The sequence below is a fragment of the Opisthocomus hoazin genome, chromosome 9 (genome assembly GCF_030867145.1).
Source record: "Opisthocomus hoazin isolate bOpiHoa1 chromosome 9, bOpiHoa1.hap1, whole genome shotgun sequence".
In the NCBI taxonomy this organism is placed as follows: domain Eukaryota; kingdom Metazoa; phylum Chordata; class Aves; order Opisthocomiformes; family Opisthocomidae; genus Opisthocomus; species Opisthocomus hoazin.
In genome coordinates this window covers 10,425,894-10,440,746 of record NC_134422.1, presented here as the reverse complement: position 1 = coordinate 10,440,746, position 14,853 = coordinate 10,425,894, and the positions used below count along the sequence as shown (strand labels likewise).

General features: G+C 40.5%; 1 protein-coding gene across 1 annotated transcript; it reads right to left on the bottom strand.

Moving 5' to 3' along the window:
- Positions 1 to 357: 357 nt before the first annotated feature.
- On the bottom strand, positions 358 to 12,493 carry DDX18 (DEAD-box helicase 18). Its single transcript, XM_075430088.1, has 14 exons — positions 12,286 to 12,493; positions 11,957 to 12,148; positions 10,810 to 10,953; positions 10,145 to 10,280; positions 9,577 to 9,677; positions 9,261 to 9,460; positions 9,058 to 9,172; positions 7,361 to 7,500; positions 6,330 to 6,491; positions 4,986 to 5,138; positions 4,150 to 4,263; positions 3,406 to 3,462; positions 1,843 to 2,020; positions 358 to 1,236 (listed from the first exon to the last, which is right to left on the bottom strand). Exons 1-14 carry the CDS (start codon positions 12,401 to 12,403, stop codon positions 1,094 to 1,096), a joined length of 1,953 nt encoding a protein of 650 aa, XP_075286203.1. The 5' UTR covers positions 12,404 to 12,493; the 3' UTR covers positions 358 to 1,093.
- Positions 12,494 to 14,853: the final 2,360 nt, after the last annotated feature.

Here is a 14,853-nt window from a genome sequence, read left to right as displayed (position 1 = left end):
AAATTATATATGTAATATAGTTACTCTGCTTTTGCCCAACTCATGTATTCTTTTTTATACTTAGTCTCCGTGTTTGTTCTGTTTGCAATGTGTATTCCACCCTCTTCTATTTCAGTCTTTTATATTCCTCCCTGAAAATATCCTCCTAGTATATTTATACTCCATTTCACTTTTTCACTTACTGAGTCTCTCCACCCCCTCAATCCTGTGGTAGTATCTTTCGCTTTGCCCATCACTAATCTGATAAACTAAGACTAAAAAGCAACTCACCTTTGTAATTTACAAGATACAACTGCAAGAATTCTCACTTCCTCAAGGTTATGGAGCATTGTAAAAAATATTATCTGGGCTGAGTGCTTCAGTTTATGTAATCTGCTTCATTGTCTTTGGATATTCATAAGAGAGTACACGAGACATTACCAGATGGATAAATCCAGATTTAAAATGAACATGAAGGAAAACCAAACATTTCGAATGTTACCATTTTATCACAACATTAAAAGAAACAGTAATAAGCATGTCCCAGAAGTAGTAAAAGAGATTTTTTTTTATCTCGGACACTGTACTTGTTACAGATACCATGACTGAAATTAATCACAAGCTCATACAGCCTTAATTATTCATAGGTATGTTCTGTTCTAAAGGAATCTTCCTATGTTCTTCAGCATATTTGATGGACAAAGAGTTCTGTAGCACTAAAAACCCTTGCAATGATTCATGTGAACAAAACTTTAGCTCACACTGTAATCTGTCCTTGCGTTCTCTACTCCAACAATTTTCAGAGGTGTGCACAGAAAAAAGGGTAAATGTAAAGCAGATTCTTCTATAAAACATAGAAGTATTTTTCTTTCTTTAATAAAAAAACTCTGTAGTATTGACTTAAGATAATTATATTCCACTATCTTCTTCCTTACAAGTATGGTGAGATCACCTGGCCATATTCTCCCTTTCTATCTATAGTCTCCCTTGCAACAAGTGTTCTTGAACTGAAAGATAAAACATGTTCCCAGAAACAAAACCATAAAGGCCCCTAAAAATGTGAACAAAGCAGTTTAAATTGGAAGTAACTGCCAGATGGTTAATGAATGCATGATTAACGAGAAAACTGCCGTCTGTCCGATTTCTTGCTAATGTGTTTGAAGATTTTAGCTTTGTGGACGTTCTGCGGTTTCTGGTAACCAAATCCCCCACCTCCACCTCTTTTCTGTAGTCTTCTGCCATGGTTGCTGTTCACATCTGAAATTTTATTGGTTAAAGAACTTAAAAAGGAGTAATTTGAAATGTTGCTTTTTAGGTATGGTAAGGGTTAATGCGACAGAAACAGCAGCATTATACAAAAAGTTGAGATGAATAACTACAGACAAAACTAGAACTTTGTGACTGTGGTTCTAAATAATGCTTTTATTCCTCCAATTGTCCAACTGCTTCCAATTCCATCCACTGGCAGGTTTGACAGTAATCTAGATACAGCCTCCTGTTTCATGCTCTTGCCTCTCTGTTTCAATATTCCATGGTTATTAAACTTAAGAACGTACCTTCCAATGAAAATAGATTTGCATGGAGAACAGCACTCTAGAACATGTATGCATTCCTGTATCTGCTACCCCACAGCAACTGAAGCATGTACACGCACTAGAGCATACATGTCTGTAGTCAATTTTTGCAGTTTTAATATTTGCCATTTATCATTTTCTTTGATAAACTACTGTTGGAGCACAATGCATTTATGTGATTAATAGCAAAAAAATAACAGAATTTGAAGTAGCATAGAAACTTCAGTAAGTTGCATTTAACATTTATAACACAGAAACTCAGCTTTGAAACACTGCAGTAAAAGGATACTGAGGTCAACAAACGGAGGAACTTTAAAACCAAATGAAAGGCTGACTTTGGGAAGATCCAAGTTATTGACATCATAAATCTGCTTCAGAGAATGGGAGTCATAAGCTCTAATGTAAGCTTTGTATGCTTCCTGCGCTGACTTGTGAAGGAAGTAGTTCTTCTCAATCAGTTTTTCCAGCTGGTGAGGGGAAGAAAAAAAACCAAACAAAAAAAACCCCAACAAAACAAGAGACATATCCAATTATAGCTGTAACAAGTGTATAAATTATATTCAAGAAGACTATTTACTGTATGAGTTGCTGTGACATTCACTATTCACTTCAACAAAATTGCCCCGTGACAAGAGAGTGCACATACATATATCAGAGTGCTTTTATAAACAGAGGGACAAAAAAGCCTGAGCTGAATTATAGTACAAAGCCTCAGCAATATGAAAATTTACAAAAATATTAAATTGGGTTGTCCCAAACAAGCTAATCAAGAAGGAATATACAACTGCAGTCACACCGTGTAACTATGTGTACTGAGAATTAACGGATGACAGTACACTTCTAAGTCAAACATCTAAACGGGACTATTCCATGTAATTCTATATATAGTCTTATCTATTATAGTGCAAATGCATTTTAAAGTAAGTAGTATTAATTCTAAGACAAAAATGCAGATGCATTAGTGTAGGCCAAGACATTTAATTGTTGCGGGCTAAGTTCCCAATACTCCTTAGATCCAAGTGTCTCATTTGATGTTTAACATACGTTAATTCAGCATACTAAAACCAAGTTACATTAGACATCATTATTTCCTAATTATTCTTCACTAGGAACTTCTTTCTGTAAGGACTGTCTTCCCTGCTTCTCGTACTTGCTATTTCAAATTAAAGTTACTGCAAAGAAGCTTTACAGAGCTCTTATCAAGAACAATTCACAGAACCAAACAATAGAAATTCACATCTACAGAACTATCTACACTATTTTATTCAATTTCATGCTCCACAGCTATTTTTGTAGCACAGGAACACAAAACAGGTTATCTGATGCTGGGCTTTATTAACACCAGCTATAGTTAAAAATACACCTGAGTATATACTAACATTTCCAAGTGTTGGTACTGGATCTCTTTCTGCACACTGAAGTCCGAGTAAATCATCTTATAAGACATATGTTACTCACAATTAATCTGAATATATGTAACTATTCAGTAAAAGCTACTGAAACCCTGTTTGCTATGCTAGACAAGAACATTCTGTTCAAAAGCTGAAAGCAGGTTCACATCACTATGGTTTTGCGATGTAATGAGAAAAAACAATTCTCACAAGCAAATTCATACCATATATGACAATTTAGTAAAATATATTAAAATTAATCTTCAATTTCTAAACGTTTTATCACTTTACTGTCATTAAGGGACTATATTGCAGGAGGATTTACTGCACAGTACTCATCTACAAGACTTTTTCCAAATAAGCACATCTATTTTTAAACTGCAGTCGTTATAGACTAACATTCTCCATGTAAATTATTATACAGGCATTCAGATTAGCTGTAGTATGAAGTCATTTCATACCTGAGACTGGATGTCTGAAATTTTTGACCACGAAAATTCAAATTCATTTAGTGGTACCTTAAAAAAAAAATTTATTTACACTGTGCAGTGAATGTGTTTAAGACCTAAGACAGAAAAAGACCTGCTAGATAACAGAAGATTTTTTTTTTTAATACCAGAGCAGTATCTGTAAAGTGCCTTTACATCAATATGTCGGTATCATCACTTCCTTTACGCTAGAGTAATAAAGATGCTCAGTATGATACTTTTACCACTTTAGCTTTTGCTTTAGAAGCTGTATCAATTCAGCTGCAAGTGGCAAAACTCTGTAAACAAGCCCGTAAGGAGAGCAACCAAGAAACTACATGCAGTTCCATCGTATTAAAACAATTGTATTTAGAAGAAGGCTACACTTCGTAATTTAACAAAATGCAATTGACACTTTGAATAGAAAAAATAAAAGCTGTACAAGCAACATCCGAGTTTGAATTTCCTCTGATGGTCAAACTCCCACTATCCCTCCACAGAGGGGAAGGAAATTTATTTACTTTTTAATAGCACAAGTTGCAAAGCAACTATAAATGCACTCAATATTTACCTTTGTGCTCCTGACTTTAGACTTAAAAGTCAGATGTTCAGTTAAATATTTTCTAAGCAACAGTATTTTTTTTTCTTAAAAAATTAAAATGTTTGATCAATCATTACAGTTTTTGCCTTTAAAAACCTGTTGCACAGTAAAAAAAAAAAATCTAGACATAGGTTTACCCTGGCTTGTTTTAGGTAACGAAGAAAGCCCAGTTCTTCAGGTCGTAAAATGAGCAGAGCGTGTCCTCTACCATTTATGCCTCTGGCAGTTCTACCAACACGATGAATATATTCCTTTTGGAAAGAATACGAAACAGCAAGTCCAATCAGTCTTTCAAACAATGAATAATCAAACAGCTTCACAAAAACTCCCCGAATTCAACATTAATATAATGTAATGCATCATCCATTTTTTAAGACTTTTTCTTAACACTGACACATGGATAAGGGAAACCAAGTCCTGAAGATGCAAAGCATGATTAGGCTGAGACAGAACCCCTGACTAAAATTATTTTACTTTTTACTGAAGAAAATAAAAAATCTTAATCTGCTGTAACTGAAAATTAAACTCTGCTTTTGGTATATTTGCTGTGTATATTTGTCAAAACTTCTGAGTTTTTTTGAGATTTGCTTGTTTACAGTGGACATTTATTCCAATAAGAATACTGACTTTTAAATAAAAATCAAACTTCCACTGGAAAAGCTGTCAGGAGACTCAGAGATGCATATATAAACTTATACTCCTGAGAAGTGTTTTGTTGTTTAGCTGACTAAATTTTAAATTAATTTAACAGCACAAAGAATAATGTTTTAAAAACCAACTCTTAAAAAGGTAATGAAGGTCTCAGCTAGGTGCAGCATTTCCTAGAAGCTGGTGAAGGGAAGAACTCAGTGGCTGGATATGAACATGTCTGAATCCAACTCTGTCAAGCAGCAATTTCAGCTTTTCTCTGCAATCACATCTGTAGATAGGATTTGATTTGTTGCTGTGAAGTTTCTCTATTTCCTCAACTTACTTTTGGATCATCTGGAGGGTCATACTGGACAATCCAGTCAACTTCAGGAATATCCAGTCCTCTGGCAGCTACATCAGTGCACAACAGTATTCCAGATTCTGCATTACAGAACTGGAAAAATGTTGTAGTACGTTTGGTTTGTTTCTGCTTGCCCTAAAAGGAAACAAACACATTAAGGGTGAAATATCAAAAAAAAGAAAAACCAAACCCTGCCAACTTCTAACCTTAAGCCTAATTTCCCATTTCACGTATTATATCACTGCTAAAAATATAAAATAATTTGGGGCATCCTTCCTTCCGTATCATGGACTTGTACAGACCAAGCAGGACCGTTTCACAGTGAAGAAACAATGCTACCACAGTCAACAGCACAGGGCTACATGAAGTGGTTTCTCTTAGAGGTTACACTGTATCTTCCAAAGTATTAAAAATTTTGTTGCATAAGCATTCTTTTGAGGAGGGCAGTCTAAATGCCTGAAGTTCAGAAAAAGGACATTTGCAAGTCTAGCAATATGTCAGATAGATTACAGGTTAAAAAACCAAGCAAACACAAACCATACTTGTTAGTTCTACTAATGTATAGCAAAAAAAATCCCAAAAGAACAAAACAAAAAAGGTCAATTATAACTGTTTCACAAAATTTCAGTCAATTCTGTCTCCTAAACCAGGCATTTTGTGGTTTTGACAAAGAATTTAAAATACTCATCCAAATGGTAAAAATTGGCATAGTAAAACCAAACATCACCCTGGCCTTCAAAAAAGCACCCAGCACTTCCGAGGATCAGAGCGTTTGGATTCCTCTAACAATAGCTTTGCTCCACAAATTGAGTTTTAGTGCTTGTGAAAGGCAAATCCCTTTGAAGAAAACAGAAAGCTTTCTACACACAGAGCATAAATTAATACCAGTGCTCAGCTCTGGTTTGGAAAATAGCAAGATTAACAATATTGAAGTGTTGTTATTACATAGTCTTTGCTTTATCTCCTTCCACAGACTAATCAAGATCATAGAATCACAGAAAGTTTTGGGTTGGAAGGGACCCCTAGAGGTCATCTAGTCCAACCCCCCCCAGCGAGCAGGGACACCACTAACTAGATCAGGTTGCTCAGAGCCCTGTCCAACCTGGTCTTCAATGTTTCCAGGGATGGGGCCTCCACCACCTCTCTGGACAACCCGTTCCAGTGTTTCACCACCCTCATTGTAAAGAATTTCTTCCTTATATCCAGCCTAAACCTGATGATCATCAGTTTTGTGAAACGGGTCCAAAATAAACAAGGCAAATGTAAGGTCAGTAACAACTTACAGGTACGATCAGATTAACTAAAAGTAAATCAATGAATACTTACATGAATGGCCAAAACAGGCAGATCAATATAGTTGAGTAATTCATAGTGATACTTCACTGACATACATGAAGAAAAAAATACCATCAGTTTCTTCTTCCGGTTCTTCTTGAGGAATGTGAAGAGCAAAAGGAATCTTTTTTCAGATGGACACACTACATACCCCTAGAAAATTTTTAAATATTGTAAAATGAGTTAGTATAGAACAAAATTTTGTTTCAGCAATACGGTTAAATCAGTGAAGTGTTGTGAAACAAATATGCCAAATTGTTAATTTTTCCAGCTCTACTGGGTGAAACCATCCGATTTATTGTCTGTCCCGCACCTTCGTATATTAAATTCCTCAAGATCACAAACTTGTCAAAAAACTTACTGTACTAACTTGAAATATGAAGAAGTAATTTTTAATTAATTATCTAAACTAATGTAAGTTCAATGAAAGGTAATTAGTGTATACAACAAAAAATAATTTCAAGAACTACGAATTATTGACATTAGGCAGGACAAAAACTGCACAGGGTTCTTCACCTTTTTTATGACTTAGAGAATTTTACTTTACGGAATTATTGCTACTGGTTTACTCTTTTAAGGTAATACATAGCTACTGATAATTCTATAACAACACTCATCATGTCAACTGCATGAACACAGAAACTGCTGTGCAACTCCATTTAGCTATTATTTAACAGCAACAATGAAATATATCTGAAGCATATATAACCGTCTAATCAGTAACTTGGAAAATACAGTTGGAAAGACAACTGGAGCTTAGCTATTACATAGGAACAGACAAGTGTAAGTAACTACATTACTATTTCATGAGGTTTTGTATCATCTGTCCTGCAAACATTGACCAGATGCATACAGCTTACCACAGTCAGCAGACTGAATAAAAGCCCTTTAGGCAACTGATGGCTTTTGCCTATTATGATGGTAAGCGCCCTTTAAGACAGTGTTTGTACAACCCAGTTAAAAACACACAGGGCTTGGTACGTTCACAGATCACAACCCTTTTAATAACATTTGGGTTTTACCTGTTCAAGACCATCTACTGTTGCTGTCTCTTTGTTATCATCAACCCCAACGTATAGTGGCTCTTTCTTCAGAGAGATCTTTGCCAGATCTTCAACCTTTCTGGTTTGTGTAGCAGAAAAAAGCATCGTCTGTCTGCGCTCTGAAAAAATATTTATTTTGAAAGACAACCTCATTTTTTAAAGGAGAATTCAAATAGCAAGTCCATAAATTCTCTAGCTGCAAAATTCCCTGATCAAGTCTTCCACTTTTTCCAATTAAATTCTAATTCAGACATACTGCTTCTGACCAACAAAGACACATGTAGTTCTATTATGGACTGTACAGGATGTGTACGTAGGCTGCCCCCACCCCCAAAATCCTAACAGCTATCAAAAGACAGTATTTCTCTCTGGTAAAACGTTAATAATCATTTGCACTCCAATTTAGACACAAACCAATGATTTAAATAGGGACCAACCTTGTAATTCTGACTATAAATTGATTTAATTCCTGTGAATATTAAAATGTTGTTAAAAAAAAAATCATGTTAGAGATTGCGCAAGAAAAAACCTACCAAAACTAAAGTGCATCGTTACTGTTTGTCGTGCAGAATCAGTCTAGAACATACACGCTTGTGCACGCTGTTTAGTCATGCGCCAGTACGTCTGTACTGAGCCTCGGCGACTTCAGTGGTCTTAGAGAGCAGGTGTAGGAAGTCTCCTGCCTGCCTGTCATCTCTCAGCTCAAACACATATCCTGGGCCTGTAACATTTTCTGGTTACACCAGTACATGGGAAATGCAGACTTGACCTGTTCCATTTCACAACTGCAAGAACAGTAGCCATTGTTCTTACCAAACAACAGGTACCACCACCATTTTTGACCTTTTATTTTTTCTATTTTGAAATGTCTGTTTTAAAGTATAATTTCCTTCCTAACGGGACAACAAATTAAACTCATGCAAAGCAAAAATTTCTTTCATCTATCATTCCCCACTTCACGAAGAATGTGTCATTTTCCCACCCTTCCTTCCCCTTCCTTTTTTAGCATTGTTTATTAACATTCTTCACAGGATGTTATATATTAGATTTATATACCTGCATTTTAAACATGCAGATCTGAATTTTAATACTTAAGATGTGGAACCTCAAAATATTTATCACTCATTTATATACCATTTCCATGGGGTGTTTTTTTCTGCATTTTGAGAGTTACAGGGAGATCCTCACTGACTCTGAGAATGTTTAATACATCAATTACAAGGAATAACAAACTGAAAAATTAGGAAAAGAAAATTTTAAAGCAAATACTTAAAACTTTCTTAAGATACTGTTCTTGGAGGTATGAAGAAAATCTGAACTGCAAGTCAGAAGACCTTTTTCCTTATATTTAAGCCTTATTAGGAAATAATGAATTGTAGGAAATAAACAGGCAGAGGAAGATGAATGGGAGAATGCAGATGTTAAACTGAAAGGATCTTATACGAACAGAATTATATCCCTAAAGTACATACGAATACTCTGTCCTTCAGATAAATGATGTTAAATACAGTAACATATACCAGCTATCAGAAGAAAAGGACAGAGTAAGACAAACACTCTGAAGTACATTTACAGAACTATAAAAATTAATGACTTCTCTTATAATAACTGAGTCATAAAGAAGACGTAATGCTAGTCAAGTGATTTCCAGGAAAGACAGATTCCCCCCCCCTTACTTGGCAGAAGTTTTATGATCTGTTTCATTTCTTCTTCAAATCCAACCTCCAAGATACGATCTGCCTCATCAATTACCAAACACTGCAAGTTCTTATACATGAAACCTGGAGTATTCTAGAAGATTAACAAATTCAGAGTCAGACAGGGATAAGAGTTTTAGTAAGTATTAATAACGCAGCTTAGACATCAATATTTTATCTACCTGCATATGATCCAGCAGCCTTCCTGGTGTTGCTACAATGATGTTGATTCCGTTTCCAAGTTTCTGTGCTTCTGCTGATCTGTTACTGCCCCCCATTATCAGACCATAGGTGTGAACATGATGATTCATAACTTCTTTAAGAACTCCATAGGTTTGCATAGCAAGCTCTCGAGTAGGAGAAAGAATAATAACACCCGTTCCTAAAAAAACACATCAGAAAAGAACAAGTTACAACAACTCACCCAGTCTCCCTCCTAGCCACGTCCCTAAATGGCTGCGCCACAGTAAAATCCAGCTGTGAAATGACGAGCCTTACCATTCCTAGGCATGAATTTTAACTTGTAGATGAGCTCTACCGCAGGAATGAGAAACGCAAGTGTTTTACCGCTGCCCGTTTTTGCAGCTGCTAAAATATCCCTGTATGCAACAAAGTTAGAAAAAGAAGTAATTAGTTAATCTTACAGAGAAAAAAACCATCCTATTTTGAACAACACTGGCAATGTAAAAACGTAACATGGCTTCCAGGAAACCCGGAGAGATGGTATTAAGAGCTCGGCGGGCGATGTGGTCCACAGCTACTGCCCACTATGTCTCTAGAGAGTCTTTGTGACACACTGAAACGAGACTAGCGAAAACTGACTTCCTTGCTTTCAAAGCCAAATGCAAAGCAGTTTCCATGAGCTCACCCTAGGCATTTGTTCACTCACAACACAGACATACTGTGTTAACTTGTATTAATGGCTATAAACAAAACACTTATATGAGAACATGCTTAAAAAACCAAGAGGTTAGCTGCAGAAAGTCACATTTCATGTATTGAGCTCTCTAGCAAAATTTACACAATGTTTGGGGTCAATATAGTGATTAAAGGACATATTTCTTACCTGCCTTCCAGAAGTGGCTTAATACTTTTATGCTGAATTTCAGTCATGTGCGTAAACCCCATGTCATTTATGCCTTTCAAGGTATTCTCACTGACAAGACCAGCCAGGGAAGTAAAAGAATTGTCTTCAAAAGCACCTGAAGTGAGGAGGGAAAATAAAAAATACTCAAACTTAGTTCTTCAATTCCATCTGTCCTCTGAGATTACCCAGTTAAAACTGACTTAGATGAAAAAAAAAAAAAAATCAAAGGACTTTTTCTTATTCCTGTCTATCATAAAATCCAAAGACATCAACGAAACACTGTATTAATGTGTTCCTAGGAACACTACATAGAGCTGTTAAAAATGTACTGCTTCTCCTGCCAAATCTACTAGTCATACACCTCCATCTTCCTCTTCCTTAACTTTCTCCTCTACAGTTAAACATATGCGTGCATGTATGTTTTGAAACAGATTTAGGCTAGTAACATTAAGACTATTGGGCGTGTGTATATAATGCAAATTTCAAAGACAGTAAGGGACTAACAGCTGTACAGCTGCCAGTGTCACCTCACTGCTATTCAAACACCTGACTTACAAAGCCAATCTGAAAACTGCCGCTTGCTCCGGAAGAAAGCGTTAGACCTTGGCTTTTTGCACACGTGTGAAAAAGAGCACACGAGATACCTGTTACACCCAGTGGTAAACTGGGCACTTCATCCTCCTCCCCCTCCTCCTCTTCCACTTCCTTCTCTCCAGAATCCTGTTTCTCTTCATGTGCTCCCTCCACAGATTCATCTGCTTCAATTTTCGCTTTTTTGGTTTCCGTATCTAGAGCGTTATTTTACAGAAGACAAGTCAGTCAGAGATATGAAGGATGTGCTCATCGCTAAAAGCTGTTCCACAGAGTGAAATTCTTTAGTCCATAAACCGCTTACGAATGTCATGCTTTTTTCATGGGGTGGGAGAGGGGCAGGAGAAGGGGAGGCAGGGTTTCCACGAACTTTCTGAGGCAGAGAGCAAAAAATTCAGCTCGCACACAGTCCTCTTCACACAGTAAAACAGTGAAGCTTAACGTACACTATATGACATTTTCTGTGGAAACACGGAACAACTCACAAAACTCTTTGCTATCTGTGATGCAGACATCAAGTTTCCAACACAGTTTGTGCTTGGGACACGTGAAACGTAATGTCTCTGTTCCGTCTGAAGTACCTGAATCCTCAGCGCATGAAAGCACCTCTCTATCTGCATAACCACGACAAGCGTCACAAAGATCAAAACTGTGAGGGACAGAAGCTGCAAATATATATGCGTGCATGTGTATCTATACATATATATGCATAAAGATGTATACAAATCTGGCAATTTTGAGGGATGCAATATTTTTGCAGTAGTTTCCCAGCACACTTTGGTTTCCTAACACACAGATGTTGCTAAAGGCTGGATGGACGCGTTGCTAAAAAGACGTACTGGCAGCACATGCGAGCAGCCGTCCGTCAGAGCTCTCCTTTGAAAGACACAACACACATAAATGCATAATAAACAAGCAAAACATCCAAATGTAATATGACCGAGCTGAATCCTAAACCAAAGTTAGATTGGTTGCTAGCGTTTTAGTATGTATTAGAGTTTAAATGTCACAGCCAGAGTAAGAAAAGTGGCAATATCGAATACCCCGCACCGGGTCTAAATCCCAGCGGCACCCGGTCCTTCCCACACCGTCCCGGCGATGAACCCCCCCCGAGAGGGCGGGCAACGAGCGCAGCCGCCCTGCGGGGCCTCCAGCGGTAACGCGGCGCCGGGAGGCACCGTACGCGCCGGGATAACGCACCCTCTCCCGCAGCAGCCGCCGCTTTCCTCTTTTTCTTCTTCTTTTTCTTCCTCTTCTCCTCCTGCTCCCCCTCTCCGCCGCCGGCAGCCTCCGTACCCTCCTCCGCCTCCACCTCAGGCGCCGCCGCCGCCTCCTCCTCCTCCGCCTCCTCCTCCGGGGACCCCTGCGCGGCCGCCGCGCCCGGCGGGGGCACTGCACGGCACCGGGACACGGTTACAGAGAGAGAGAACGGAAAGGAAGCCAAAGTCAGCGACGGGTCCGCCACCGCTCAGCCCGGGAGAGGCTCCGCAGGCCCGCCCGGCCCCGGCCCCGGCCCGGCCCCGCCGCACCTGCCCCCTCTGCCGCCCGCAGCTTCAGGTTGCGCTGTCGCAGCTTCAGGTTACGCTTATGGATCTTCCTGCGGAGCAGCCGCATGGGCAGGTTCCTGACGGCCACCGGCACCGACATCGCCGCCGCCCCGCCGGCCACACGTGGGGACACCGAGCGGCGCGGCGCTTCCGGGCCCCGCCGGAACCTCCCCTCCTCCGCCGCCCGCGAGGTCTGATGGGCGGCCCGCAGCGGCCTCTGGCGGCCCGGCGGACACAGCGCCTGGGTTCCCGCCGCTATCGGGGCCGCGCCTCTTGCCCCGGGCCGCCGTTCCCGCGTCCTCCCTGAGAGAGCGGGCCGCCGCCTCCGCCGCGGACAGCCCCTCGCCCCGCGGCACCCGTTTGCCCGGCGGCGTTGCCCTCCGGCGGCGGGCGGGGCGGCCCTTCCCGCCGGTGCCCCCCCCATGCCCCGCTTCCCGGGAAGCCGGGAGGCTGCGGGCGGTGGGAGGCCGTGCTGCCACGCAGAGCTACCCGCGGAACGGTCGCTGTGTGAGCTGCAGAGGGTTCATCCCGTGTAACGTGCTTTTAAGGGCTACTCATGTGAGAGATGAAACAAAGGTCATAAAATCGTGCAGTCATAGAATCACAGAATCAGAATCACAGAATCGTTAAGGCTGGAAAAGACCTCTGAGATCACGTCCAGCCGTCACCCCAACTCTACCATGCCTGCCAAACCATGTCCCCAAGTGCCACATCCAAACGTCGTTTGAACCCCTCCAGGGATGGGGACTCCACCACCTCCCTGGGCAGCCTGTCCCAATGCCTGACCACTCTGTCAGTAAAGAAATTTTTCCTCCCCTGGCGCAACTTGAGGCCATTGCCTCTCGTCCTGTCGCTAGTTACCTGGGAGAAGAGACCAACACCTGCCTCACTACACCCTCCTTTCAGGGAGCTGCAGAGAGCAATGAGGTCTCCCCTCAGCCTCCTCTTCTCCAGACTTAACAGCCCCAGCTCCCTCAGTTGCTCCTCCTAAGACTTGTTCTCCAGAGCCCTCACCAGCCTCACTGCCCTTCTCTGGGCACGCTCCCACACCTCAATGTTCTTCTTGTAGTGAGGGGCCCAAAGCTGAACACAGCACTCCAGGTGCGGCCTCACCAGTGCCGAGTACAGGGGCACGATCCCCTCCCTACTCCTGTGGGCCACACTACTCCTGTGATGCCAGGTATTTTTTATATATTTACGGGTATCACCTGATACAATCCAGGATGCTGTTGGCCTTCTTGGCCACCTGGGCACACTGCCGGCTCATGTTCACAATCATTTTTCACCATCTGTAATTGTTGTCTTGTAGAGGTCGTGTAGATCACCAGGATGAGAATTAAATTTGTTTTACCAGGACTTCAGAATATGAACCCTGTGATCTTACGCAGACTTCCACAGGCTGGATAACAGGTCTGGCCACTGGCTTAGTAAGCTGAAAGGACAACTGCCGTCTCCAGCTGCAGTCTTTTGAAAATAGACGGAGCCATCCTCAGCAAGAGAGGTTTTTGATACAAAACTCCAGGGGAAGTCAGTTCAAGGCTGAATTTTAAGCAGCTAGAAGTTCCTTACTGCAACTCAGTGTAATTTAGGTTCTGGAAGTATTTTCTTCCTGGCTACCTTATGTTGCATCTGCAGAATATATTTTTAAGTAGGTACGGGTTTGCTCTTCAGAGTCTGTGCTGATTTATACGTCTGCGACTAGATTTACTATGTGGATCCAAATTTAACCCAAGCGGTGCTCCTTTCTGGAATGTGGTCATTTTGCAGATGGAGTGAATTAAAAATCTGAGCAGGAGGGACCTGAGCCTAATACTAACATTGAAGGAGGAGAAAATTACGTCCTCTGGGCATGGCACAGTCCACATGTTCCTATCTGAACCAGTAGTGCCAGGATCATCACTATTCTGCTTTGACCCATGTCATCACACCCGCAGCTCTGCCAAGAATTAGGACCTGGAAACCCTGGTCAGGTAAAACCCTAAATGAAGAACTCACCTCTGTGTTGATGTTGGGTCCCGGCTGACTTGGCAAGTCTTCACGAAATTGCATTAGTGTGGCACGAGGCCCAAACTGATAAACTGTCCTGGGAAGGTACGTTAGATCCCACTGAGCAGAATATCTTGGCCACATCAGCTGGCTGTTGTCAGCGTGATGCACAAGGAAGACTTTGTTGTGTTTGTAGATAAATGATGGTCTTGAATCCGTGTAAACAGATGTCGTGGCATTATGTATAGGAATTCAGCAATGACAGATTTCGTTAGGTGGCAAAATATCATGTGCTTGAACATTGCTTTGTCTCAATATCTTGTAAAAGATGTTGTTTAGAGTTAGCAAAGAAGTATGCTTCTCTGGAAAATTTGAAACATGTTTTATGAGCTTCTTTTTGTCTTTTTTTTTCTTCAAGCAGCGATTGTGGAAAGTCACAAAAAAGAAGACTCAGAAGGCAATAATGATAATTTCTTTGTGACAGGTCCAGACAATAGTTTAAATCACTAACTCCTGCTAATACTTTTTCTCTGAAGTTTGGCATTTTTTAGATATCATATGAAT

What these genes read in the sequence shown, in the direction of transcription:
- DDX18 (XM_075430088.1), bottom strand. Translation starts at nt 12,403, where the DNA reads ATGTCGGTGCCGGTGGCCGTCAGGAACCTGCCCATGCGGCTGCTCCGC. An exon ending in GGCGGCTGCTGCGGGAGAGG is followed by an intron (nt 10,954 to 11,956) that starts GTGCGTTATCCC and finishes ATAACGCTCTAG; the next exon opens with ATACGGAAACCAAAAAAGCG. An exon ending in GTTACCTAAAACAAGCCAGG is followed by an intron (nt 3,463 to 4,149) that starts GTAAACCTATGT and finishes TTTTTTTTTAAG; the next exon opens with GTACCACTAAATGAATTTGA.